At 56.4% G+C, this 26,948-nt stretch overlaps 7 protein-coding genes across 7 annotated transcripts; 3 read left to right on the top strand and 4 right to left on the bottom strand.

Annotated features, from left to right (window-relative positions):
- Positions 1 to 336: 336 nt before the first annotated feature.
- On the bottom strand, positions 337 to 1,063 carry ACO1O0_003494 (uncharacterized protein; the record flags this gene model as incomplete). Its single annotated transcript, XM_083192947.1, has 2 exons — positions 337 to 930; positions 1,040 to 1,063. The coding sequence occupies 2 exons, from the start codon at positions 1,061 to 1,063 to the stop codon at positions 337 to 339; spliced, it is 618 nt and encodes a 205-aa protein (XP_083052004.1).
- A 648-nt stretch (positions 1,064 to 1,711) lies between these two features.
- Positions 1,712 to 3,376, top strand: PRI2 (DNA primase subunit PRI2; the record flags this gene model as incomplete). The annotated part of the gene is made up of 4 exons (XM_083192948.1): positions 1,712 to 1,901; positions 1,954 to 2,495; positions 2,548 to 3,155; positions 3,214 to 3,376. The coding sequence occupies 4 exons, from the start codon at positions 1,712 to 1,714 to the stop codon at positions 3,374 to 3,376; spliced, it is 1,503 nt and encodes a 500-aa protein (XP_083052005.1).
- Positions 3,377 to 6,957: 3,581 nt separating this feature from the next.
- ACO1O0_003496 (uncharacterized protein) lies at positions 6,958 to 7,224 on the bottom strand (the record flags this gene model as incomplete). The annotated part of the gene is given in 2 exon segments (XM_083192949.1): positions 6,958 to 7,204; positions 7,220 to 7,224. The coding sequence occupies 2 exon segments, from the start codon at positions 7,222 to 7,224 to the stop codon at positions 6,958 to 6,960; spliced, it is 252 nt and encodes an 83-aa protein (XP_083052006.1).
- Positions 7,225 to 15,427: 8,203 nt separating this feature from the next.
- ACO1O0_003497 (Zn(II)2Cys6 transcription factor) lies at positions 15,428 to 18,040 on the top strand (the record flags this gene model as incomplete). Its single annotated transcript, XM_083192950.1, has 7 exons — positions 15,428 to 15,594; positions 15,682 to 16,284; positions 16,337 to 16,861; positions 16,927 to 17,065; positions 17,117 to 17,196; positions 17,246 to 17,319; positions 17,367 to 18,040. The coding sequence occupies 7 exons, from the start codon at positions 15,428 to 15,430 to the stop codon at positions 18,038 to 18,040; spliced, it is 2,262 nt and encodes a 753-aa protein (XP_083052007.1).
- A 340-nt stretch (positions 18,041 to 18,380) lies between these two features.
- Positions 18,381 to 20,424, top strand: ACO1O0_003498 (3-oxoacid CoA-transferase; the record flags this gene model as incomplete). The annotated part of the gene is made up of 8 exons (XM_083192951.1): positions 18,381 to 18,627; positions 18,708 to 18,992; positions 19,060 to 19,246; positions 19,305 to 19,612; positions 19,670 to 19,781; positions 19,836 to 19,953; positions 20,004 to 20,225; positions 20,302 to 20,424. 8 exons carry the CDS (start codon positions 18,381 to 18,383, stop codon positions 20,422 to 20,424), a joined length of 1,602 nt encoding a protein of 533 aa, XP_083052008.1.
- Positions 20,425 to 20,532: 108 nt separating this feature from the next.
- On the bottom strand, positions 20,533 to 21,514 carry ACO1O0_003499 (uncharacterized protein; the record flags this gene model as incomplete). Its single annotated transcript, XM_083192952.1, has 2 exons — positions 20,533 to 21,288; positions 21,353 to 21,514. The coding sequence occupies 2 exons, from the start codon at positions 21,512 to 21,514 to the stop codon at positions 20,533 to 20,535; spliced, it is 918 nt and encodes a 305-aa protein (XP_083052009.1).
- A 298-nt stretch (positions 21,515 to 21,812) lies between these two features.
- Positions 21,813 to 26,111, bottom strand: ACO1O0_003500 (uncharacterized protein; the record flags this gene model as incomplete). The annotated part of the gene is made up of 2 exons (XM_083192953.1): positions 21,813 to 24,729; positions 25,201 to 26,111. 2 exons carry the CDS (start codon positions 26,109 to 26,111, stop codon positions 21,813 to 21,815), a joined length of 3,828 nt encoding a protein of 1,275 aa, XP_083052010.1.
- Positions 26,112 to 26,948: the final 837 nt, after the last annotated feature.

The raw sequence follows: 26,948 nt of genomic DNA on the forward strand, positions 1-26,948 counted from the left end.
TTTGAGGGATTCCCAGGAATGTTGATGGGGGCGCTCATCTTGTCTCTGCGTTGTCAATGTCATGCGCTGCTGGTGATATTGAGCGTCGAAGACTCAGCAAACAGGCCATCTAGAATCGAGGAACAAGCCCACCAAATATCCGGGCGTTGCAAACAACTAGAAAAGAGCACTGCAATTGAGAAGAAAATTAGTGATTACTCTTAAAATCGGTGTTGCCGACCCGTACCACCCGGGCTGAATGAGGGGCAGTTTTTAGGAATCGTACAAAGAGCATGTGAGGAGGACCTGAGTGCATCCTGGTTGGCTGTGTGGGGCAGTTGCACAGTTGAGAGTCGCTCAATGCGACATTGACAACTGTTGCGAGATGCTGGCATCTCCGTTTTCTTCTTCTGCGTCCAAGTTCGCATCGATGTCGCCTCCGATGATATTTCCATGTTCTTGGAGACGACATTTCGGGCATTGCATCTTGATACCGGTGCTAAAGTACTGAGCAGCGTGGTCCCAGTCACCTTCAACCTCGCTGTCCCAGGCATCGGTTTCCAGGTCCTGGCGCTTGGATATCCAGTACGACTTACGTCGTGGCAAATATTTCAGGCAGTCGACGCAGAGTTGCAGAGTACGATCGACATGGCCTTTGGTGTTCTTTGGGCGTATCTGCCGTAGCAGCACCTCCAGTCCCCCACAGCGACATTCCGGATTGAGGGAGTCGAGATCCGTGAAACGCCACGCCGGGTTGGCACTCCAAGGTGCTCGGTGGGCCATTGGATCCGGGGCGTCCACCCGCTTAATCTGGGAGATGGCGAGAAGCTTCTTGCATGATAGTGCCATCGGGATGCGGTCTACAGGATCAGCTTGGGAAGAGATGTGCATCAAGATCTCCGGTGGTAGCCGCAGCAAACCTGATGACTGGGTCTTTCCATTGAGGTCCATCTGAAGCGAGAATCAGCTCTAGGGATCTCAGTCAGCATAATGAGATGGCGTTCCATACATCCTGAGAGACCTTTAAGGGAGACCATCGTCTACACTGCTCGACAGGTACCCCTCGATTCATAGGCGAGGGCATGGTGAGCTTGATGTCTGTGCGATCGGCACCAGAGAGACGGGATTTCGACCACCGACTTTATGAAAAGCAGCAAGCAGGCTGGTTGTTGACGATGGTGATGTGGGAAAGACGAGGTTGTAAGATGAAGAAGAAAAAAAACCTTGACGACGCTTGAATTCTATAGAACGGCCCTTTGGAAGGTGCCTTTGCTATTAGTGCCTGCCTGTGGCAGCCTTGACAGCTGTGATACTGCCACTTGTCGTTCCCTGGCCCAAGAACCGGCCTATAGGCAGTACCTGTGGGCACTGGCACGGAATCTGGAAAAGTTCAATCGCCTGACGCTCTTCTCAGACGCGCCAGGGATAGGATGGTCTCACTTGTAACTTTTCTTTCAAGCATCAAGCAAATTTCGAAGCACGTAAATTGGAAATCAGATGGCCGCTTCTGTGTCACCACTGACCAGCTTTCAGTTGTGGGCGGTCGGCCGTTAGCGAGTCGCGCGCCAGATTTACCAACCAGAGGTACGTACCCCTAGAGGTTCAATGAAACCCCCTGTCACGCCCCGCGACGCGTCAAGTCGCGTCCCGTCTCAGCGTTCAACGGGTAAATCCATCACCATCACTCGCGAATTCCTCATCCTAAGCGCAACCACGCCAAAAATCAATCAGAATGCTGCGGCAGAACCACGAGCGCATCGACCCCAAGCGGCGAAATGTCGTTGACCACCGCAAGAAGCAGTTTGCGACGCCGCAGTACAAAGACGCCGAGTATCCGCACCGTCTGAACTTCTACGCCGACGCACCCACGGCCGACATTACGTTGGAGCAGTTTGAGCAATGGGCCATCGACAGGTTACGAGGTATGAATTCCCAAAAGATGGGATACTTGAAAACCCGCGCTAACCCCTACAGTGCTCGGAGAGCTGGAAGCGTGCTCCTTTCGCAACCGATCGCCTGTAGAGACGGCGACGCACATGAAGCCAATCCTCGACAAGCTCCTCCCTCTGGACTCGAACAGCTCCGCGTCGGGTAAGCTGTCTGCACAGAGACAGAAAGATCACTACAGCCACTTTATCCTCCGCCTAGCCTTTTCGTCAACCGAGGACCTGCGCCGCCGTTTCAGCCGCGTCGAGACAATGCTCTTCCGGATGCGTTTTGCCAATGACGACCTCAACGAGCGGTCTGCCTTCGTTTCGAGCCTGAACCTGGACTGGTGGGAGGCTGTGACAGAGGGCGAGAAGGCCGAGTTTGCGAGTGAACTCGCCGCCATGATGCCTCCGAGAAAGGGGAGCAGCGAGGACGACACGTGGTTCAAGGTGGATTGGGAGCGAGTGCCGGACCTGGTTGAAAGTCGACGGGTCTTTCTGAAGCAGGGCAAAGCTTACGTTCCCGGAAGGGAGCAGTCCAGTATGGTCGTGGCGGAATTCACGACGCGACTTGAGCGACAGCTGGAGGTAGGTATCCGTCTTCAGATGACCCGTGATCCCGGCTAACTCTCTCACGCAGCTGACAGCGCGTGCCCTGCCTCGCCTTGACGAAGACGACCGCCTCGCGCCTATCCTTGATCATCTTTCCAAGAACTTCATCACTCCAGATTCATCATACATGTCCAACTCATCGGCACCGCCGGGCGCCCAGATCACAGCCGGCAACATTGATAACCTTTCGCAGCATTTCCCGGCCTGCATGTCTCACCTGCACCGGTCGCTTCGCCGCGATGCCCACCTCAAACACTACGGTCGTCTTCAGTACACGTTGTTCTTGAAGGGCATCGGACTCAACCTCGAGGAGTCTCTCATGTTCTGGCGGAGCAGCTTCAACAAGATCACGGACGACACATTCAACAAGGAATACCGGTACAACGTTCGCCACGCGTACGGAGATGTCGGTGGCGACTCGAACCGACGAGGCGGTGGCTACAGCCCCTTTAGCTGCCAAAAGATCCTTACGGAACACCCGCCAGGGCCCGGCGAGGCACACGGCTGCCCGTACCGGCACTTTAACCTCGAGAACCTGACGGCTCTGGTGCAGTCGATGGGTGTCTCAGACCGCAGCGTGATGCAGGGCATCAAAGAGGATAAGGACAGCCAGAAGTTCCACATGGCTTGCAATCGGTGAGTTTGGACGAGAAGCGTCGGCCAAGATACATGTATGCTAATGATTACTGTATAGCGTCTTTGAACACCTCCACAAGGGTGAAATTAGGAGGGCCAAGGATGAAGGTATCATGACGGCGAACCAACTCGAGACAATCGTCCACCCGAACGAGTATTTCAAGAGGAGCTACCTGCTCAAGAATCTCGGCAAGGAGACCGATGTGAAAATGGAAGGGTGATACGGTGACGATCGGAATAGATGGGAGCAACGCATAATGTCTGAGAATATACTGTCGCCAAGACGGAGGCAGGGAGTTTAGGCGTTTCGGGAACTATTGGATTGACGCAGCAACTATTGTAGGAAACATAACAAACGTACACAATTTCCGAAACACTCTATCTTGTACAAACGGCATGTCCGTGATGGCGTTTCTCCGCCACGCATCTATGGAGGCGTAGCGGCGCATCGCCACGCCTACCGTGCCATCTCACTGCATATATGCTTAAATCCTGACGGCGAAGCACCCCCGATCCAGCACGCATCTTCCTCCTCATCGTATTTTGCCAGCCTCACACACCACTTGGTTTAATTGCATTATCGCGACTTCCCATTTGCCCAGCGCGCGCGACCACCCACCCCCGGTGCCCCCGGTGCCCCCGGTGCACCCAAGGACTGGCTCGCCGAAGCCCATTAGAGATGCACGATGACCTCACAGCGGAGCAATCAAGCGTTCCTGCTCCTTGCGCTACGTGGACGGGGATAATAGACACACCTTTGTTGATTTCCATTGTCTATCGATGGGAAATAAATTTGTTGATTCAGGAGGCGAGAAAATGAGGACTGGTGACGGGGACGCATTACTAGCCGGAGGTGAAAGGCGCGAGTCATCGATAGAGGCGGCGGTGGAGATGAAGTTCCTCGCCCTTCTACGGATACGCAACACTTGAATCCTTCGGCACCAACCACTACCACCACAAATTGACAGCGACTCGGCCAAAAAAAAAAAAGCAGCCAAGTCGTCGACTCGCCGTATCGCAAGTCCCTGCATCGCTCTAGTTGCATATGACATCAGCTCGCGCCTTACGTTCACGGTCCCCCGGTAAATAAAGAACACAGGCTTCCCCCGCCGGAGCATCTCGTCCATGTCATCAAGATCTCATTTCCACCCCCCTCTCTAGGCCGGCACAAACAAGCAATTGACGTCTGCCCCCGGCGCGCGTCAAACCGGATTTCGCGGGGCCTGCAATGGGTGTCACCGATGCTGCAAAACTTGCGTAATAAAGCAGCAGCCCTACGTACCCGGCCCCTTGTTTTAATACTACACATGCGGCAATTGTCATAGATCTTGGTGATAGATCCCGACCGTGCCTCCCGGAGGATGAGGCCCAGCGGGGGGTGACATCCAGTGCAGAGCGCGCTCGTCGTGTCCATTACTTCCCTCATGGAGAAAGGAACCCAATCGGCAAGGATCAACGCCAATCCGCGGGGCGTGAAACGAACCAAACGACAGAACCCTTCTCTAGCAGTCGAACTAGTAGCAGCGAACCCCTCGAGGGTTCCTTATCTATCCTCTTCCTGACTGCAAACTGCAATCAGGGTCCCCCTTAAGGGTCTGCGTGACGTTGAGCGGCGGACAGCCCGGGTGGGAGCGCCAAAGTGCGCCAGCATCCATTGTGGGATCGTGATGCAAGTTTTTTTTTATTAATATTTCTCCCTCTCAGTTGTTATGTGGTTGCCTAGGTCATGTCTGCATACCATCCCGGTTTCATGAATGCGCAGTGCCTCGGGCCATCATAATACATGGCACTTGTTACGTGGCTGGCGCTATTATGCGCTCTGATCCTTGGACGGGCTTGCAGAAAGCGCATCAAATATTGGTTTTAGAAGCTTTCTCGAAGGGAGGGGCCAAACATTCCCACCACTGCCATATTAGTAAAAGACACGATTGGCCAGGGGTATGCTGGCACTCCAGGATGGATGCAGTTGTAGAGATGAAGCCCGTCGTCGTCGGCGGCTAATACTGTTTAATATATCATGGGAATCGGCTGACATATGAAGTACAAAGTGGATAATAATAGTAAACAGCGCAATTTATATGCACATTGCGGAATGCGACTCTGGTATACGCGCTTTGAGGGCTTTGATTTGATTTGTTCGAAGCAAGGATACCTGCCTATTCGACGTACGTACATTCTCATAAATCCATCGATAGGGATACATTGCATCCGTGTGTGTCCTGTTGGCTGGGCCTAGTCCTGCTTTTCTATGCTGCCCATTTACATCCGGAGTCCATCACCCCTGTGCGCGAAACCCAATCTGCCGTGTATGTGGTAGTGTATGCCCAAATCCCGCAACGTCAAAAAATCCCCCGAACACCGAGCCGGGAAAACAAAATGAGAACCGAGAAGTGAGAAACCGGTGCCTACCCCTCACGCAGTGAGGGAGGCATGCGCGTGACAATTGAGGCCAGCTGACGATGCAGCAGGCCTCCTAGGTCCGTTCATGGCACATGACCGCAAATTGTTCCGGTCTGTTTCACCTCCACAATACCCCAGCATGAGCGAGGTGAAACTGGAGACGGCCAAGGGCGGCGGGGCCCGTTGAGCAAGACGTTGCCAATTGGCAGCACGGGGTCTGTGCCATGGTGCAAGGAAATGAGGGCCTTTGTGGTCGCGATTGGCCAATGCGCGTAAATATCTCTCGAGTTACCGCGTGCGCAGCCGACACGAGAAAGCAACAGATGAGACTCTCGTGTCGAGAGTGGCTAGCCCAGTCCAGAAGGAGGAGGAGGGGTTGGGCGCTTCGTGCGCGCGCAGGGTTTCCAGGTCGAGTCCCGATGCACGATGACGACGGTGCCGCAGCGACCGGTGCGCCCAGTACGGGCTTCAGTGCCGCACGTCCGAACTGCAGCTGCAATGCGACGGCCGAGTGATAAAAAATGAAGCCTGGCGTCAAGCGTCGATTGACAGTCGCCGAAATTAATTATTTTCCAGCTTAGCATCTTCGCTCGAGTGCGGCGGAATCGTCGGTTTGTTCGGGGAGGCGGCCGCAGAGTCGAAGAGGCTGAGGTGCACTGCCCCTCATCTGCGTGTTTCAACCACGCGGCTGGCCTCCAAGCCCCACGATGGGGCCAAGCGACGGTGCCAAGTGTTTGCGGTCCGTATGCGACATGAGAAAAAAAAAGTAGAAAGGGGATAATAAAAAAAGAGCAGCTCCACATCCAATCACATTGCAGCGAGAGGCTCGCGCCAGTGCGACAACACCAAAAGCCCATGTCGCCCTAACATGGCTATGTCGTCGTCTGTGCCAGTCTGCGGGGTGATGTGATGTGTCTCAGACAAGCGGGTGTCTCCGTTCCCTGCGGCAGACGCCTCGCCGCGGCGTGTCCGAACGCTTGATCGCAAGATGACACCGAGAATCGTCCCGTCTGTGGCGTCGGTCCAGGTTACGGGGTGTAGGCGAAAGCTTGGTCCGTCAGGTATGGTAGCCGACGCGACCATTATCGCAGGCTTGTTGCCATAAGCTTTGCCCGGGTGTCATTATCGCCGTGACCAGTCTTTAGAATCCGCGTTCAGGTTGCAGCTATTGCACTGCTTGCAAGGTTGCTCAGTCCTTGCGGGAGTCCTTCGCGCCGATGTTGGCCGATAGGTAATCCGAAGGGAGGGGGGGTATCGTGTCTATTCCAATTTGCTGTAGAGAAATGCCCGAAACCCAGGTCTCCCAGATGCATGCGCTCGTTCCAATTCGTAAGTCTTCGTCAAAATCGTCAGGTCCCAGAGCCAGCTGGGTGGGAAAGTCAGGCCAGGCTGGTGTGTCCCTTTACTTGTAGCCGACCATCTTGGCGCACCGCTCGCAGTAGTAGAGGTTGTGCGCGATGCGGACCATGCCCATGGAGCTGGCGTCGTCGGTCGATGTGGCCTCGACGGAGCGGGCGCACCGCATACAGCGGAGGACCTCGACCGAGGCAACGGGGATTTGTACTGTGTCCATGCCGACGGAGACTGCGGATGATGACGAGAGGTCGGTGTCGGAGGAAGAGCAGGAGGAGGATGAGTCGAGGTGCTGGCTGGGGGGTCGAGACGGCATCTTGAAGTGTCGATCGCCAGGAGTCCTCCAAAAGGGATGGATGGACAACGATTCTGGGTCAAAACGGTGGAGAACGATCCGACAAGGTGGGCGACGTGGTGGGTAGCAGGCTGCCGTGGAGCTCTGAGTGGAAGATGTATACTCTTGAGGTCGGTTTGTGTACAAGTCGAAGACAGGTTGTGGTTCAGGATCGTGGTGTGGGAGGTGTAGAAGAGTCTTGGGGTTTAACAACAAAGCCAAGATTCAAGTGAGGTTGGGGGGCTGCCTTGTTTAAAGATGAAAGAAGCAGGATGGGGAGGAGGGTTAAGACAAGGGCGGAAATGGTCCCAAAGACTGGGCACACACCAAGGCAAGGCGAGCTAAGGACCAGAGTGAGGGATCCACGCGTCTGTGATCGATGCTGTCGAGGGCGCCAGGGGGGGGGTGAGGGGGTGTGTGTGCAAGGATCTTGAATCTTGATGAAGACACCCGGTCACACAGCGGTACTGCGTATGCAACTATGCAATGCGTCTAGGGGGGCGTTATGCAGGTATCGCACGCATATGCTGCAGGACGTTGCGAACAGCTTGACGTCCACATGCAGAGCGTTGCAGGCTGCAGCATTCAAGTCGGCTTTAGGCACTGGATGTGTGTCGGCTGGACTTTTTTTATTTCCAAGCAGCCTCAGTAGCAGGGCACCGACACGGGGTAACGGGTATTAATACTACGAGTAGGAGGAGACGGAGAGGGCAGTGGAACGTTGGTGAATGGCGACAAATCTGGGCGGACCAGACAGAGGCTCAGGCACGAATGCAAGCCAAAAAGTCAAACAAGGGCCAACGGCAGGGCAAGCATGCCAGCGGTGCAAAATGAAGCAAATGAGAAGGGGCCAAAGGGGAAACTTGGTGCTGGCGAGGGCTGAGGCTGGTGGACAATTCGCAAATTCAATCGAGGCGTTCGTAGCCAGCTGGACCTTACTATTGGCGCTGGACGCCCACCTGGCCCTGTGTGCTGGGCGCCAGCCAGCCTGGGAGTCGCATCGATTGGGCGGACGCCGGCTGTTTCGGACGGGCAAAACTTAACCGCACGCCCTGGTCCTTTGCCCACTTCCTAGCGCCCTGGAGAGCTGGCCGCCTGGGGCTCGTTGCTTTGATGCTTCAGAGTTTGGACTCCGTTGCGGCCAGCCGCTGCTGGTCGTTGAACTCTACTCCTTCCTGCTCGGAGTGCCGGACCACAGCACAAGTCTCAGAAGTCAGGGCTATCCAGGATACGTACCGTGTGCCATGCAGGGTCATATTTTCAAGCTTTGAAAATGGCTCGAAAATAGCAGAGGCAGCAGGGAGCCAGGGATCATCTTGTTTGTTGGTCATCGGGGTCAACGACATCCTTTGGCTGAGACAACGAGGGCCCTGGTCAAGGACACAAACAGGTGACAGGTCTTCAATGTAGGACTTTATTTCTGTTGGGCTTGACACGACATACCGATGCCCTGCTGTAAGACATCGATCAATGCGTACTATAATGTACGCGTCCAGAAAGGCGCAGCAGCATGATCCCACGACACGGCGCTATCGGGTCACCAACGCACTACGAATACTACTTTGTACACACATGCAGCTTGTTCTAACAGATTGTTGGTATTGAAGAGTAGCGAGTGCCAAAAATACCCCATCATGGTATTCGTAGGTCGCCCAGTCGCCCACCGTTCCACGGGCCAGGCACGTCTCACCCACGCATTATGGCTGCGGCCTGACCTTCAACATGACAGGTCAGGTCTTCAAGGGCTTGCCTTAGTACAGCAGTGTTTGCTGCGCAACCGCGGTGCAACTCATCATGCGACGCGAGCTACCCCGTATGGGCCTCACCGCGACGGCCGTGATGGCGACGACGAAAACTGCTCGTACGTGTCCTTGCTTGTCATTACCGGGTCTGGTCTTGTCCTGGTGGGTTTGGTGAGGCGAGCTCATCCTTGGTCCTAACAAAACGGAGAAGAAAAAAAGTTTCTTTTCGAGCCTCATGTCTCCATAACGGACTGGGCTGGAGGCCTGGAATCCAGGCACCGCTGTTGGAAGCATGGAGCCTCAAAAAGCGGAGGCCTGTCTGGGTTCTGGAGCCTTCTGGTTAGTCGGTCATTGACTCATTGCTACGAGGAAAAGTCGCCCGGCCAGGCGATGCCAGCAAGCTTAATGGGGAATGCGCCCCGGTAGACGCATGCACCCCCGTTTGCCCCCGTTCTCTCAGAGTCAGACCGGCGGATGCAGGAGTGTTAACGGAGGGGTGCACCAAACTGGACGTTTTCCATGATGGCAGCCCAGACCGGTTTAGCGCTGTCGGCGTCTCCTGATGCCCCTGCGAATTTCCGATCCTCGGGGGTGCGCTGGCAAGACGCAGTGGCTGCTGAGTGCTGACGCTGCCCTGGGAAACCCTGCTGACTGCCCTAGGAATCCTGGCCATGGTGAGGTGGCCATCCTGGCCTTTGTCCGTTTGTAACGGGTCCATGCCACCACACGCGCCGACGTGTTATTACATCGTACCTACCTGTACGGACTGGAAAACAACGGAGATTTGGAGGAGCCATTCCAGCCATCAGGGCCGCCATCATGATCATGCCAACTTCGACCCCAAGCAGCGAGAGGCGTCATCGGAGTTCACAGGTAGCATCGTGATCCGATACGGCAAGCCCAGGCATTGCTCTCACGCTTGCGTACACACACTCTTCCAGATTTCACACTCACGCAACGCGCACCCACAAGCCACGCACACCCACGCAACCTGTATACTCGAGGTATTATGAGAGCTCGCATAGCCTCGTTGGCAGGCGGCCTCGCTTGAACCATGCGGCTGCATGATGATGACTCCTGCTGCGTACGTTCCTCACCATCACTCCCGACTGCATCGCGCCATTAAACCTGCGGTGCGGTTGACAGCTGATGCTTTGTGCATTTCGGCGATGAGATCGGCGCCTTTTCCTTCCTGTTCCCGCTGTGCTCACCAGCAATGGCTTGATATTGGTTGAACTATTCGTCTGTTGTTGAGCACCAGGCGCGTCAGCAGAAGAGGCTGCGGACCAAGAGAGCCGCCTTGGGCCTGACCGCTGCCTCTGGGACCCGGGAATCCGGGAATCCGGGAACTGTGTTGTTCTCTCTGGTCTCTTGTCGATAGACTTTGGTATCTCCTCTCTCTCTGTGTCTCTCTCTCCCTCTCTGTCTCTCCCCCTCTCCGGCCTATCCGCCTCGCTGCAAGTCTCGGTACGTCCCAGCAAACAGCGTTCGACTGACTGCGCAATTATCAGGGCGCGTGGCTTGCCTGGTGAGCCATGTGCCCCCGACTGCCGAACAAGCTCTCGGTCCGTTGCATGAATAGCGGAATGCTTCGCAATGCCTCTCTCCATGTTTCGCGCGCACCTGACTGAATCCCCCAACCTTATCGGCGGCCGAGGGGCCTTGCAATTGACGCACCGCCCACCTGACCCGATGCCAACCTGGGGAGCTCTGACCATTGCCGGCATTGGCTTTGCGTTAACCTGCGTTATTACCTGCGTTACCTGCGTAACCTGCTTTGACCCGCGTTACATGACAGCCGACAGCAAGATGAAGAAGCACCGAAGTGACCGTAGCACGTAACACGACATGGCGCCGTTATTTTGTCGGCACTTGAGCCAGGCCGGCCTGCAAGTGCTCATTGCTCCCGCCGCGCTTGAAGCATATTTCCCGTGCTAGCTTCACGATGATCCCTCCCAGTGACTGAAGATCCCCCGCCAAACCGTCGATTGGCGCCATCCTTGGGGCCTTGGGCCCCTCCTTTTGCCCTTGACAACCTTCAGAGGGCCCATGCCTGCCCGTCTGCCCGCCCAATCCAACCTTCAGGCCCGCTCCGAGGTTTGTACTTGTTTCGGTAGAGACACACAGTCACACAGGGCCATCGCCAGATTGCTCTGCTATGCCGGACCAATCATCGACACCGGCCCCTTCCATGTTCGATGGGAGGCGAATATTATTCATTTGCAATCTCCCCAGTGGACAAGTCCGCTGCAGGGGATCGGGATGAGACATGCCAATCTGAAATTTCCTCGGCCCTAGAGAGGAAGAAAGGAAAAAAGTGTCAGAGACTGGGGGCCTGGGGACTTGGTCCCACGAAACCCTTTTCCCCCCCTCCTTTCACTCGCGCCTCCAAAGCTCCAACCCACCAAACCTACCACGAACCATCCCCCAAGCTCGCCCTGTGCTGATCGACACTGGCGACTACTCCAGCGAGGATAGCGCGTCGTTGTCGCTGCGACGTTTACACTGCAGCGGACCGTGCGACCGTGGTCGAGACCCTTTGAGCCTATTTCTCGGGCCAGCTCCCGAAGTCCGGACCCTGAAGAGGGTTTGCACCTGATGATCGCCGGGCCGCCGAGATTCTACTACTTCCTGTGTCTAATACTATGCATGGTTAGCACGAGCAGAATTCTACACGGCGTCCCGGGCCAGAACCATCTCGCCGCCGGCTTTTTATCATTACTTGTCACTGCACACCTCGAGTCAGTAATAGTCGCCATCCCGCAGGTGCCACCCCCAGGTTTGCTGCGCGTCCGACCCGTAGGCCCAACGATCCGTCCGACGGGGCCTCGACGTCTCGGCGCGGCCCCGTGATCGAGCCCCGTCCAGGCCAAGGTCCCGTTACGGCTAGATATTTCTAGACCAGCCACAGGGCTCGCAGTCGAAACACGCCAACCAAGAGGGCAAGATTATCCGGATTAATGCATTGGATAATAATAACACCCAAGCCTACCTAGGCTCTGTTACATTAGTTACATGCGCCGTCTTCGACCCGGCCGACTCGCGCTCCCCGCGGGACCCGCCTCATCCGAGCTGGCGGCCTCGCTGGAATGTTTCAAAGCCCACACCATCCGGATCCCCGCCCGGCCCTGTGCGGCGGCCATGGTCTGACTTTTTTTTGCGAGCTGCTCGATTAGGGCATCCGGATGCTTCAGAAAGCTCACTGGGAACATCGCTGTAATATCTGCCGAGTGTAGTAGGCATAGCACTCTTTCTGGGGCCCCCCACGAGCAGGTCCGTTTTTCCCGTGAAACTCTCCCACTTTTCGCATTTGGCCCTCGCCCGCTGCTAGCTGGCTGCCCCAGGGGCCACGGCCTCAACGTTCTTCAGGGCTGTGGGCGACGGCGACAAACGAACGACCGTTTCTGCGTGGCGCCTCGGTGTGCGCCTCATGGCTTGCTTGCGGTCTGGAGAGAGCACTCAGCTCCGCGGAGACACAATCTCCACTGCCCAGGCTCTCGGCGCCATACTATGGTACAAACACCACAAAGAAGCTTATTGAACGCCCAGTGAGTTCTAGAAGTTCTAGCACGTGGACATCGTTGGCCGATTGGCAAGTGCCGTGATCCGGACCTCCTTCCTTAAAGTTGCGCCTGGGTGGGTGGTTACTAGTACTATCATTATCTCGCAAACACGTTAAGCTTTCGGCGGTCCTCTTCGAAAGGGCCGGTCCAGAATCCCCCTCCCCTAATAAAAGCCCGCACGAGATCAACAAGCCACAGGGAGCCATTGAGGCCTAGACGTTACAAGCTTCGGTCTCGGGGCTATCGATAACCATCTATCGAAGGCCCCGGACCTATGTCCGTTTTGTCGTGTTTCGTTCCGTAACGCTTTGTTTGGTATTAGCATCAATACTTTGCTCATACCGAGTGGCAAACCGAATTCGAGACCTCGATCGTTTGGAGGTGTGACCACCAAAGATCGTGCCCACGGACCACCTGCTCCTCCCCGCGTGGGGCCTTTGTGTCGGCGGGAGGCTGGGAAGGCGACTGATTGAGTGCTGTTTGTGGGATGGCAATTCGCCGAAAAAGGGGGGCGTGAGGACGAGCCCAAGACTCCAACTCTCTGATATTACTGACATTGGTCCTACGGGTTTATTACATAGTCCAAAGAACATTGGGCGGTAGGAGACGCCCCAGTGTGTATGCGAAATACTACTTCAGGCAAAAGATTTGCCCTGGGAGCTAGGATGTCGGAAATATGTGGAGGATCATCGATCCCAAACCATGTGGTTCTCTGACAAGAAAACGCCGACAGGAAGTATCGGGCTCGATTCTGAAACGCCCGGGATTCTATTCATTCTGCCAATCCCAGGCCATCGATCAACGTCCATGGGTTTTTTCGGAGCCTCAGGGGCCCAGAGTCCAGGACGAGCAGGTACGAGATGCTGCCCAGGCCGGCCGAAATCCGCTCCACCTCCAGAGATATGAAATAAAAAGAAACCCGTTTTACCGTTGTTTGAGGATGGGGGATCCTGGATGGAATGAGCCATGTAGGAGGTTGGAACGATGTTTCAAAATCCCACCGAAGAAAGAAAAAAAAAAGCCTTCTCCTGAAAGCGGCCCCACGCCAAAGGAAAGGCACCGAATGTGGCGCGCAGTGCGTGATGCTGCAAGCCTCCGACGAAGCGCATACAGTTAAATTGTTAGTACTAATATCGTGTGTCTTGCAGACATTTTGAAACGCGTTGGGTCCGTCGGCCGACTTGGGGTCCCCCTGGTTGATTGATCGTCCTTGGCGAATGTCGTGCATAAGGCATGGGCCTCGCGCCCCCCCCCCCCCCCCCCCCACGGGTTGTGTTTCGATCCGCCTACCGGGGAGAGGCGACATTCGCACAGCATGTGAGAAGGAGTGGCATGAGCGGTTGGCCGCGAGTCCGACGCTCCCGGCGGACTCGGGGGTTGCTGTAGTCGGGGCCGATCTGAGGACGACCACGGGGGTAGTCTGTTGTGGTATTTCGGACGCCGGTGGAGCTGGCTTTGTATGATCTTTTGATTTGAGGCTGCTCGTCGCTGCTTGTAGGTGAAACCGCCAGTGCTTCTGACCATACGTGTTAATACTGTCATCAAGATTACCATCTGGTCGCCGACAGGCGCAGAGTAAGAAAGGGGATCCCAGCCTCTGCCTGACTGGATATATTCCTAACCTGGGAGATGCTGTGCTTGCGAGGGCCTTCTGTTCAGTCGACACCTATACGAATATCCACATCCAATATACGCGGGATAAGAGGTCCGTTCTCCATATCATGTGCAGCTTACATGTCACATTCCCATCGGCAGTTTCACCCGAGGGATTTCAAATCCCCGGGCTTTAATTTGAAGACGAGATATCATTCTGAGAGTCCCCTGTCCCTTCAGGGATCCCCCTTTCTTCTCTTCAGGCCTTGTGTCAACCCAAGGTCCGTGGGGAAATACAGCTCTGAAATGATTTTCCACTTCCAATAGTGGGTAATAACCTGACTGAATATCCAAGTAGATTATTCTTGATCTCTCTTCATATCCGGTCCGATTTATCATTCCCTCGTTTTGGAAAATGAGGCTATAGCCTACAAGGTATCTAACGACAATTTCGCTGAGAAAAGCCGCTGTTCATAGATCCAACCATTCGCCCATTTCAAGGGGGCGAAATGCAATACCTTGAAGCTAAGAAAGGTTTGGCCCTGGCTGTATGGGACAAACACAGTCCGAGAGACCGAGTCACCTGTCCAGCAGACGAGCCTCCAATGAAGCCAGTATGCTACTAGTTATGAGGGTGGCTGACATGGATTTAGATCCCTTTAGTCGTGGCGTGGCATATATGAGAAGCTCTGCAGAGTTTGGATACTTAAGTATGATGATTTGAAAACTATGTTTCGATTGCAATGCTTTATTGTAATATATTTGACAATTCACTCAAACCCATCTGTGGAGGCTGTTGTGAAAATGGTAGATGAGGATTTCACCCATCATCAAAGTGGTTCCATATTGAACAATTTGCATTCCTTCAGACAAGAGATATAAAGCCAAAGCTCCACTACTCACAATAACCGGGAGTTCAGTTATTGGAAGAGAAGGTGATATTTTCAAGGACGGTACAGTGCGGTTGAGGCGTCTCATGACATGGTGTAGGGTAGCACAGTCTCAATACGCAGTGTTGAGGTGAATGTGGAGACGACCCTTGCTTACCCTTTGTCCCTTGAACCTCATCAGCCTCCCTCAATGTGATGATCACTGTCAGCCTCAATCCCATCGCGCCGTCCCGCGAGAAACAACTCTCTCAAACCGGAGCCGTCGACCGACGGCGCTTCCATCGAGGCCGCCATAGACGCCGGGCTGCCGTTCCACCCAGAGGATGCGCCTGCGCCGGTGACGACCCAACCCCCCGAGTGCTCTGACCGCGCTGCCAAGGGGACCTCCAGCACCACCATGCCCGACTCTTTGCGTCCTCGTCTCGCCGCGTGCATCGTCTGCCGCCGCAGCAAGATCAAGTGCGACTGGACCCCCGGCGAGGCACAGTGCAAGCGCTGCGTCCAGCTCGGCCGCGAGTGCGTGCGCCCAGACGTCCACGTCGGACGCCAAAAGGGCATCAAGAAGTGAGTACTAGTCTCATCCAAGTCCCAAGAAGCGATTTGTGTGGAGAAGCCCGGCGGAGATTGCTGCTGACTGCATCTTGGGCGCAGTAAGAGAGTCGGTCTCGACAAGGCCCTATTCCAGGTCGAGCAGGCCGTCAAGAGGGCTGCCGCTGGCGACGCGCAGCTGCCCGAGGATGGCAAGGTCGTGACGCGTCTGCGGGAGCTCCTGGATCAGGTGCAGGCTGCGGGACACATGCCCGTAAACTCCTCGTCCCACGGGTACCAGGACATGATGGACGGGGAGTCTAGCGATGAGGATGCCACGACGACGGCTGCCGCCACGGGGATGGACGAGGCCAGCAATCTTACTTCCACGCCTGACCTCGGACAGGCCAATGAGGAGACCCTTGCTGTCGACGATGCTGAGAATCCGCTGCAGCTGCTTGCGAGGGCATCGTACTTCCAGCCACCTGAGGAGCCGCGGAACCCACTCCCTGTGGCACCGGCGGCGGCGTCGAGACGGTCGGGAGAGCAGCAACGGCATCACCATCAGCATCACAGTGCTATGATGGGGGATAAGTCACAGGAGACGAGGGACTTGCAGCGATTCTTTGCTTCGGCGACAAGGGTGAATCTGGATGTTGGGGAGGACGTTGACCCCATAAGTCTTGGACTTGCCACACCCGAAGAGGCAGAGACACTCTTTTCATTGTGAGTCTTGCCTCGTCTGGCCTCTGTAAGTACGAAACTGACTCTGTCCTAGTTTCTACGACAAGCTGGCGCATACGAGATGGGGTCTTGACCCCAGAGTCTACACATTCGCCTACACGCGCTCCCGATCAGCCTTCCTATGCACTTCCATCATGGCCGCCTCGGCCCTCTTCTGGCCCTCAGCCGGTGCGCTGTCCAGACGCCTATCTAACCATGTCAAGACGCTGGCCAACCGCATCATGCCGCAGCGCCAGAAATCCGTCGAGATTGTGCTGGCCTTCCTCCTCAACGTCCCGTGGATGTTCCCCGGCTCACACAGCACCAACGACGAGACGTCTGCGTACATTTCCATGGCCATGACCATAGCCATCGATCTCTGCCTGCACAAGGTGCTCGTGCCGCCCGAGATGCTGGGTCCAGGAACGGGCGTGAATGTGGCGCGGGGCGAGTGTCTTGATCCCAAGGCGGCGCTAGTTATGGATGGATTTCACGATGTTGACCCGTTGTCCGAACGGGGCGTGCTGCTGTTGCGCGGACGAGAGAGATGCTGGATATCCTTGTTTGTTCTGGAGAGAGGGTGAGTTATCCACTCCCGCCTTAGGGGCTGGTTTGGGTCTGGCATGATGGTCTGACATGACGTAGGATGTGCCTTGCCCGTGGTCGACCTTTTCTTCTCCCAATTACACGGTCCCTGAAGGACTGCGACACCTGGCACAAGTCGACTCTCGCTGACAAGCAGGACGGTCCTCTTTTATCCATGGCAGTTCTGAGAAGGGATTTGGTATGTTTTCTACTGTTCCTGAATGGAACTGGAAACTAACAAGACGCGCAGGATGGCCTCTTTGCCACTGTTAGAGGGCTATGTGACGGATCCCAGACCGTCAGTAGCGACGGGTCCTTGATTGCGCAATCGTATGAGACCTCATCCTCGCTGTAAGACAAGGATACTGACCAGCCCAAGCATTGAGAGCGCAATCGAGCGATTCTTTGACCAGTGGTACTCTGAATGGGGGGCTTCTATTGGAGCCGGTCCTGGTAAGTTGAAGGTGGCTACAATTCCCACACATTACTTACCTTGACAGAACGACACCTCCCTCCGTATGTCGACATTCTCGTTACGCACACACGTCTATCCATCTATGGCAGCGTCATCAACCACCCGACTGCGCCTCTCGAAGTACGCCGATTCTTTCGCACAGCCGGTCTGTCATCCGCCCTGACGGTGATGCGCACCGCCATCCAAGGCGAGTCGCAGCTCCAGTCCATGCCCAACAACACGACCATTATGATCTCCTTTGCGGCATGCTTCGCCCTGACGCTCAGCGCCTACGCCGCCGGCGGGTCCTCGCTCGCCCCCAGCGTCCGGAAGCTCATCGACGAGACGGCCGGCGTGCTGGAGAGGATCGGGGCTGTGACGGGGCACCGGAACGGCCTCTCCATGATGTACGGGCGGCACCTGCGGCAGATTGTCCGGAGGGCTGCCAAGGGAGGCCTCAGGGAGGGCCTGCGCATGTCCACCACGTCGTCCCCCAATGTGCCGGCTGCTTTGGAGACACCGCCCCCGGCGCACACTCGCCCCGTGGGCCAGCAGCAGATCCTGTGGCCCGAGACGCTGCAGTTCTCGGCCATGTCGGACGATCAGATCTTGCAGGTCCTGAATCAGCCGGGCAATGACTTTGGCCCTTCGTTTGGGGGACTGTCGTGGGATGACATGAGCAACTTTGACTGGCTGCACTGGCCCGAGTTTGCGAGCTGAGGGACTGGTGGGTTGATGGATCCTCGATGGGCCCATCTCACCATTTGTCGGCAACGTGGAAGAAGCCCGAGGACTCTTCCTAAGAAACATGGGACTCTGAACATCTTTATCTCCACCATCTTCGGATTGAGTCTGAGCTCGTGCGAGCCGAGGCATCATGTTCCCCGGATCTCAGTTTTGGACGCCGATCCCTTGTCCCGCGCCGCAACTACTTCTGCAACCCGAGCATGAACGGAACCCAGAATAATTCCCGTGAGTCGCATCCCAAATCGCGGGACACGAGGGGCTCGAAGTCCAATCCACCTCTACACTATTCAGTCCCCCTAGAAATTGGGACGTGATGGCCTCCATCAGGTGTCTTGCCCGGTCGACCGGCCTGCAACGCGTTTCCGCGCCCAAGTGTCGCCTCCTGCAGGTCTGCACCATCGAGTTCGCCCCTGCACAGCGCCGAGGATTCGTGGTGACGACAATCAGGTCCTCGCAGAGAGGCGGCTCCAAAGTGTTCAGGACGGCAGACGACGCCGTCGCCGACATCAAGAGCGGCTCGACGATCCTCAGCTCCGGCTTCGGCCTCTGCGGTGTCGCAGGTAACGCCGAACCCCCACCAGCCAGCCGGGCGCCTTCTCTCCGCGCTGGGGGCACTTTTGCTAAACAGAGGATACTGCAGAGACTCTGATTGCCGCCCTGCAGCGAAGGGGCCCCGAATCGCTCCACTCCCTCACGGCCGTGTCCAACAATGCTGGCGTCGAGGGCAAGGGAGGCCTGGCGATCCTGACCAAGGGGGGCCAGGTCAACCGGCTGATCCTGTCCTTCCTGGGGAACAACAAGGCGCTCGAGAGGAAATACCTGAGCGGTGAGCTGGCCGTCGAGCTGTGCCCCCAGGGAACGCTGGCGGAGCGCATCCGTGCTGGGGGGGCTGGCATCCCGGCCTTCTACACCCCAACTGCCGCGCGTGAGTTTTATGTACCCTGGGGCCCTGGGCGGGGTGAAGCGAGGCTAATGGAAAAGGGGGGGTGCAGACACGCTGGTGCAAGAAGGCGAGATTCCCGTGCGCCTGGACGCCTCAGGAACCGTGCTGGAGAAGGGGAGGAAGAGGGAGACGAGGGAGTTTGACGGCCGGTCGTTCCTCATGGAGACGGCCTTGACGGGCGACGTGGCGATTCTGAGGGCGTGGAAGGCCGACAAGGCCGGCAACTGTGTTTTTCGGTGAGATGCTAAACCAAAAGCACAACGAGAGCAGCGGCTGACGGACGGACGATGACAGGTACGCCACCAAGGCGTTCGGTCCGCTGATGGCCAAGGCCGCCAAGGTGACGATCGTGGAGGCAGAGAACATTGTCGAGACCGGCGAGATTGACCCCAACGACGTGCATCTGCCGGGCATCTTTGTCGACCGCATCGTCCCCGCGACAGCCGACAAGGTGGTTGAGATCCGCAGGATACGATCCGCGGGCGACGAGGGCACGGCGGGGCAGCCCGTGGCCAAGGATGCGGCGCAGGAGAGGCGCAACCGCATCGGGCGCAGGGCTGCGGAGGAGCTGAGGGAGGGGTACTATGTGAACCTCGGTGTTGGTATGTCGACTTGGTTACTCGCGAGATGTGCTGTGCATGTACTGACGGCGGGTGTAGGAATCCCCACGCTGGCGGTGTCGTTCCTCCCGGAGAATAGGCAGGTCTGGATCCAGTCGGAGAATGGAATCCTGGGCATGGGCCCGTATCCCACCGAGGACGAAATTGATGCGTACGTCTATGATCTGAGACTTTGCAGGCTCGAAGACTGACTTTTGGTGGCTAGGGACATTGTCAACGCCGGCAAGGAGACTGTCACGCTCGTGCCAGGCGCCTCTTGCTTCGACTCTGCCGAGTCATTCGGCATGATTCGCGGTGGCCACGTCGACGTGTCTATTCTAGGTGTAAGTAGCCATCCATCGGCCGATCTTGGTATGATTGCTAACAAACCCAGGCCCTGCAAGTTAGCGCCACGGGCGACCTGGCCAACTACATGATCCCCGGCAAGGTGTTCAAGGGCATGGGCGGCGCGATGGACCTTGTCGCCAACCCGGACAAGACCAAGATCGTGGTGGCGACGGAGCACGTCGCCAAGGACGGGACGTCCAAGATTGTGCAGGACTGCAGCCTGCCGCTGACGGGCGCGCGGGTTGTGAGCACCATCATCACGGACCTTGTAAGACATCCATTCCTTTGACTGTATTTTCTTTTTGGTATAACGGCTGACGATGCATGTTAAGTGTGTCTTCCAGGTCGATCGCAAGAAGGGCGGCCTGACGCTGACAGAGCTGGCACCGGGGGTGACGGTGGTTGAGGTCAAGAGCAAGACAGACGCGACGTTTATGGTGGCCGATGAGCTCAAGACGATGGAGTAATTGCAGCAATCGAAATCATAGATACCAGCTTTTCCCGGTCTACATCTCTACACAAAACTCGCATGCTACATACACACAAGCAATAACAGTATAGTAGTATAATTTACATCAAATCTTTACCTCCCTCGGCGCCCCAAAGCTCGCACCACCGCCACCACCCACCACCTCGACGATCCTATCCACCGACCGCAGGATCCACTCCCCACCCTCATCACTCGCCAGCCACCGCGCGCCCCCCTCGCCCTCGCACGGCTCATCGGCGCGGTACGACCCGTCGGCGACGCCCTTCCTCAGGCCCAGGACGTGCGAGACGACCTGGGGCGCGACACCAGACTGGGCGCGCAGGGCGGCGACGGCGACGACGGACGTGAGCAGCCTGCCGACGCTGCCGGGGCTCGAGGTCCGCGGCGGCGGATCGGCGAGGAGGGGCCCGTAGTGGGACTGCAGGATGACGACGGGGAGGTCTGGGTGGGCGAGGGCGAGCTTGGCGATGAGTTTGTTGTCGAGGGGGGCGTAGACAGAGTGCCAGAGCCTGCGGCCGCGGGAGAGGGTCTCTGCGTCTGAGGATGGCGAGGAAGGGGATGGTGATGAGGGTGATGAGGATGAGCGGGTTGGGGTGGTCCGCAGGCGGGAGGCAACCGGCGCAGGGAGGGAGGCGCGGAAGGCGTTGAGGCCGTTGATGGATCGGGGGATCCCGTTGAAGCTGATGCACTTGAGGCCGACCTCGCGGATGAGTTCAGCAGCTACGACGGGTTCTTGGCTGCTGGATGAAGGTGGGGATGAGGATGAGGATGAGGATGAGGAGGCGAGGGCGTGGAGGATGGGGAGGCCATCTGGAGCGTTGAGGGCGAAGAGCGCGGCGGCCTGGAAGCTTGTCAGCGAGGGTTGGGGGTGAGATGGGTTGAGACGTGTGTGTCTGTCTCCGTACTGAGAGTGCGATCCAGGGACGCGGGCTGAGCTGGTGGCTGGAGGCTTCACTGGCGATGGAGCTGAGGACGGCGCGGAGCTGAGGGGAGGAGACGGCGAGAGGCCCCGGGCGTGCGTGGGGGGCGCCGATGAGGGCTTTGAGGGAGGATGACAGGCTGGACATTGTCGGCGTGGGAGTGGCTGCTGGTGCAGCGCGTGGTGGTGACGGCTGATGGTGATGGCTGATGGTGATGGAGTCTGGAGGTGGTGAAATGAATTATGCATTCCATGGCATCCGTATTATGAATGTGATTTCACATTAGCCGAGGATCCGGAGCCAGGGCCCCACTCGCCGACTCGACTCCAGTCTTCGGCTCCGGACCGAGTCTCCGGAATCCGGATTGCCCGACTCCAGAGTCATTGTCTAGTACTGCCGAATCTGAAAGCGGGAAACATTACATTGCCCCCTGGGCCCCGGCTATTTACTTCCTGATGATACTAATTCGGTCTCTCCATCTTGGCTTGACCCTGTCCTTCTCCTCCGCTATACGGGCTCGCTTCTCTATTTCCTTGATCTCGGCCTTCAACATCTTGACCTCGTCTCTTTGGCCCAAATCCCTACAAGCCCGAACCAGCCATTTCATATTATTCAGTGTGTTTGCGTGCCCCTCCCCAAACACTGCCTTTCTGTTGGCTAGTTGCTCCAGCTCCAGCTTCACGGCTTCCGCATCCCGACCACACTTGCAGAGGACATCGGAAAGGACACTTACGCTGCGGAGTGCATTAGCAGAGGCTTCCCCATACACCTTCTGCATCTTCTCCACCAATGGCCTCTGAAGCGCTATGCACTCTTCCCATCGCTCTTGTTTCCTGAGTATGAGTCCCAAGTGATCTATCTCCACCAGCGTCTGAGGATCCTGTTCCCCATGTGCCCTTCTCATCGCCTCCACTAGTGGCTCCTGGAGCACCCTAGACTCCTCCCATAGCCCTTGTCCCCGAAGCATAGCTGATAACGTGATTATGCTCTGTAGCGTTTGGGGGTCGTCTTCCCCATAGATCCGCTTCATCGCCTCGACCACCGGCCTCTGGAGAGCCACACTCTCTTCCCATCGCTCCTGTTGTTGGAGCGAACCCCCCAAAATGACTATAATCCTAAGCGTTTTGGGATCGTCCTCACCATATATCCGCTTCATCGTCTCCACCAATGGAGCCGTCAGCGCCTCGGCCTCTGCGCCTCGCCCCTGTTGGTTGAGTATATCCGACAAGCTGGCTATGTCTTGCAGCCTGTGAAAACCATCTTCCCCATGCACCCGCTTCCCCACCTCTATCAATGTTCTTAACATCTCCTCCGCCTCTTTTAAACGGCCCTGACTGGCTATGACAGAAGCTAAATTGGACATGGCCAGCACTGTCTGGGGGTTGCCTTCCCCGTTCACGCGCGTGGTCACCTCTACCACTGGTTGGAGCATCGCCTCGGCCTCCTCTGATCGATCCTCTCCGGCCATAGCACTAGCTAGTGCCAGTGTGGCGGATAACGTCCGAGGATGTTCTTTTCCCAGGACCCGCGCCATCGTGTCGACCAAAGGCGTCAGCATCTTGGTAACCTCGTTCAACCGACCCTGATCGTTGATACACCTAGACAAACAGTCCACGAATCCCAGTGCCTGGGGATGCTCTTCGCCAAATACCCGCTGTTCTGTCTCCCTCGCAATTGAATATATCTTTTCAGACAATTCCCACCGACGCTGATTGTTGAAAGCATCAACCAGACGGCTTGAAGTTATCAGCGTCTGAGCATGCTCTTCCCCAAGCACCCACTTCTGCACCTCGAGCAATCCTGCAAAACCCAACTCGCTCGCTTCCCAATGATTCTGTTGGTCTGAGTCATCCCAGACCGTGGTAGTACCCGCAGTGGCCAGCATGGCTAAATTCCGACCCGAAAGCTCCTCGTTCCCCCTCTCCACAATGTTCAATACGAGAGCATCAGCTTCGTCTCCTCCGTTGTTTTCCACGGAGGAGAGAGATAGGCAGTACATCGGGAGTGTCGTATCCATGTGCTCTTCACCGAGGACGCGTCTTCTCACCTCCACTACTTCAACGTAAATGGCCTCGGCCTCTTGAAGCAGGCCCTGACGTTGCAATGTCCAAGCCAGCATGGTCATGGTTTTGAGTGTTTCTGGATGCTCTGTCCCCAGGACCAGCTTCCTAGTCTCTGCCGCCCGGCGGAAGTATCCTCCCGCGTTCTTATGCTCGCCCACGGAGAACAAGTAGGAGGCGGTCCTGTGGAGGAGGGAAGCCGTCTCGATCCTCTCTTGGGTGCTTCCATAGCTGACGGCCGCGCCCTCCGCAAAACATTGCAGGACCGCCTGAACATAGGGAAGATATTCCTTGAAAAAAGTGGCATTGTCGTCTTCGGAAAGGGGATAACATTGAAACAACAATACAGCTGCCTGGGCTGCAAAACACTCAAGTTGGCGCTCGCTTCTGAGCCACTCTCTCGTGACTAGTTGAACTAGCCAATAGACGGAAACTTTGCTATTATCCCCTATGGAGATGAGCGAGAAGGCTTTGAGAATGCCCAAAGACTCGTCAAGTTGTGCGTCTTGCATGCCCCCTTGATGCTGCTCGTCATCGTCTTGGTGATGCTGTCGGTTCTGATAACGGAACAAGAAGTCCAAGGGGATAGTCTGACCGCCGAATAAGCTGATGAGAGACAGGAGTGCGGATGCAAAGGTATGATACTGCTTGATCCGATTCAGGGTGCTTGTCAGAACGGCAGTGAGTTCTTGCGAGACCAATGAGCGACCACCAGCGGCGGCGAATCCTCTGATGATAAGATCCATCGACGCGCCATCGTTGGCATCCAAAAGTTGAAGGTAGCGCGTGACGGACATGGTATGTCTTCGAATGTACGAAGTGGCCTGAACTAGTCCGAGAGGAACAAAGTCTAGACGAGATGCTAGGAGAGCTACCTCGTTGTCGGGCACTGCGAGGCCTTCCAGTCCTGCGACAACCAGTTGATTACACTCTTCCTGGCTCATCGCCCCGACCTCCACAATGTCCCGGTGATCGGCGAGCGAAATACCGACGTGCTTGTTCTGGGTTGTCAAGAGAACAGAACCAAAGAAGCTGTGGGGTATAAGGGGTGAAATCTCGTCGTCATTGGCATTGTCAAGGACCATGAGCCACTGGCCTCGATACGTCTTTTCGAGCCAGGTCTTTACCAGAATCAGTACATCCACGTTCGATTCTCTGTGGCCGGGAATACTGCATTGCTGAGAAATGGACAAGTAAGACCGGCGGAGCTGCTCCATACTACTGGCGTCGGCCCAGAAGATGGATACATCGGGATAGAGCTGGTTAAGCCAATGTGCATACTCGAGGGCAATCTGCGTTTTCCTGCATGGAGTAAGATTAGGAGAAGGTGAATCACTTTTGGAGAAAACATACCCGATTCCTCCAAGGCCAAACAGGGAGACCCTTGGCTGCCGTGCTGTAGTAAATGGAACAAGACGTCTCCTAACGGTGTTGAGTATCTCATCTCGGCCAACAAAAGCTGGATTTCGTGGATATGGGATGAGGACTGGAGTCAAAGTTAGAGATGAACAATGGCGCGTTGTTTTTGCAGGCATCAGAACTGCTAGGTACGTACACCACGGGCCGCAAGGCTGTTCAAGGTGTTCACTGAAGCTATTAGTTGGAGTTAATGGCCGCTCCATCAGGGGGCTTCCCATGGGCGGCGACAGGCCTAACACGATCAGTAGTCATCCCCGACCGATGGCAATTGTCTGACACATACTTGAAGGCGAAGTGGGTACCCACTGAAGCAAGAAGGCCTTTGTACAGGCCGCCGCCGTTGCAGCAGCATACCGCTGCCACCTCTTGTTCTTGTGGCTGTCAGCGTAGTCGCATGCGCCCTTTACCACCAGGCAGGGAAAGCTGTCCCAGACGCCGGCTCCCTCCATCTCAAAGGCAATGACGCCCTCAGCCTCTGCAATGGCATCGCGGTCCTCCCCAGACTTGATGACAGCGTCGCCGGAGGCGACCAGGCCAAAGTAGACAGCTGGCTTTGGATCTTCATCCATGCCTTGGAGCCGGCGGCGCGCGACAAGCTGGCCATTGCAGCCCATCCTTTCGCATGTCATGTTGGGGTTCTCGTGCCGGTACGTCGCCTCGAAGAGTCTGTCGTGTGCGGTCCCCGGATAGCCTGCTTCCAGCTGGGGGTCGCTGCGGAGGATCTCGAGATACGCCGTCATTTTGCTGGCCAGCTTCCTACGGGTCCGAAGGCCTTGGAGCTTCGATAACGCAGACCGTATCGCGGTGTTTGGCCTCCCCAGGGAATCCGACAATGTGTCCTTGCGCTCGAAGCGGTCTGGATACCTCCGCCCAAAATCGTGCTGGATGACGCCGTCGCTGATGATCACATCGCCGAGGACGACTTCGTCGCCAGAAGGAGTCGACGGAACCACACCGCAGATGCCAACCACGAGGGCAAGCTTGATGTTTGGGAAGCTGGCGCGACAGTTGAGGGCCACGGCTGCGGCATTGGCCTTGCCCATGCCCGGCATGTATGCGAGCACGACGTTGTGACGACCGATGGCGCCGGTGGAGTAGGTGTTGGAGTCATCGGGGGCTTTGTGGAAGTGTGAGGCTTCATCATCCCAGTACTCGTCAAAGAGAGCCTCGACGGCATCGGCCTCAAGGGTGAGAGCACATATGATGGCAATCTCGAAGTCGGCGCGCGTCTCGGGACGGCGTGGCAGAGACTGAGGAGACGTCATGGTTCATAGCTTCCCCTGGTGGATGGTGGGCGATGGAGCAAAGGAGAGGGTGAATCCGAGCGAGAGACGAGACGAATGGATTGAACGACTCCCCCAACTCCCTCCTGAACTCCTGAACTCCTAAACTCCTGAACTCCTGCGGGGTTTGTTCAATAGTTGTTGGTCAGCTCATTCTCATCAACCACATACATGCACCATGAGGCCTACTTTTGGGCCGCCGCTGCATTGTCTGCATGGAGCGGTCTTGCATCGAGACTAGACCGGCAGGAGTAGTAACCCAGAACTGCAGAAGGATCACCAGGCTGGCCAGTCACCAGCGACCAACATGGCAAACATGAACCAACGGACCAACAGAGCGGGTTCTGCCTCGGATTGGACCCCGGAAAGAGGCCAAGCATGAACCCTTGCTCCTCCCATGACATGCGCGACGTACGGGAGGCTTCCAACCAACGGCAGAATTCTCTCCATCGTGTTCCGAACTTCCGCTCCCAGAACCTCAACGGGAGCTGCCACGGAGGGACCCACGTGATGTGACCACATTCCGTTGTATCTCCCGTACTTGGTCACCAGTAGACAACATGCTAGCAGAGTAGGTACCTACCTAGGTGGTGGTAGTACCACCCTGGACCCTGGAGACCGATGCAACCACATTTGCGATATTACCACCAGGGGGACCCAATTTTTAGAGACGGCGGAAGGATCCAAACAGCCTCCCGACAGACCATGCACTCTTCTCTGGTCGATACAAACCCTTCAGGAGACCGAGAAAGAGGTCACTATGCTTCAGAGACCCTATCCACGCTTCTCAAATCGTCTCTGGGAAAGGGCTTCTTCTCT

This window comes from Amphichorda felina, assembly GCF_050947745.1.
Source record: "Amphichorda felina strain 45539 chromosome Unknown scaffold_3, whole genome shotgun sequence".
Lineage (NCBI taxonomy): Eukaryota > Fungi > Ascomycota > Sordariomycetes > Hypocreales > Bionectriaceae > Amphichorda > Amphichorda felina.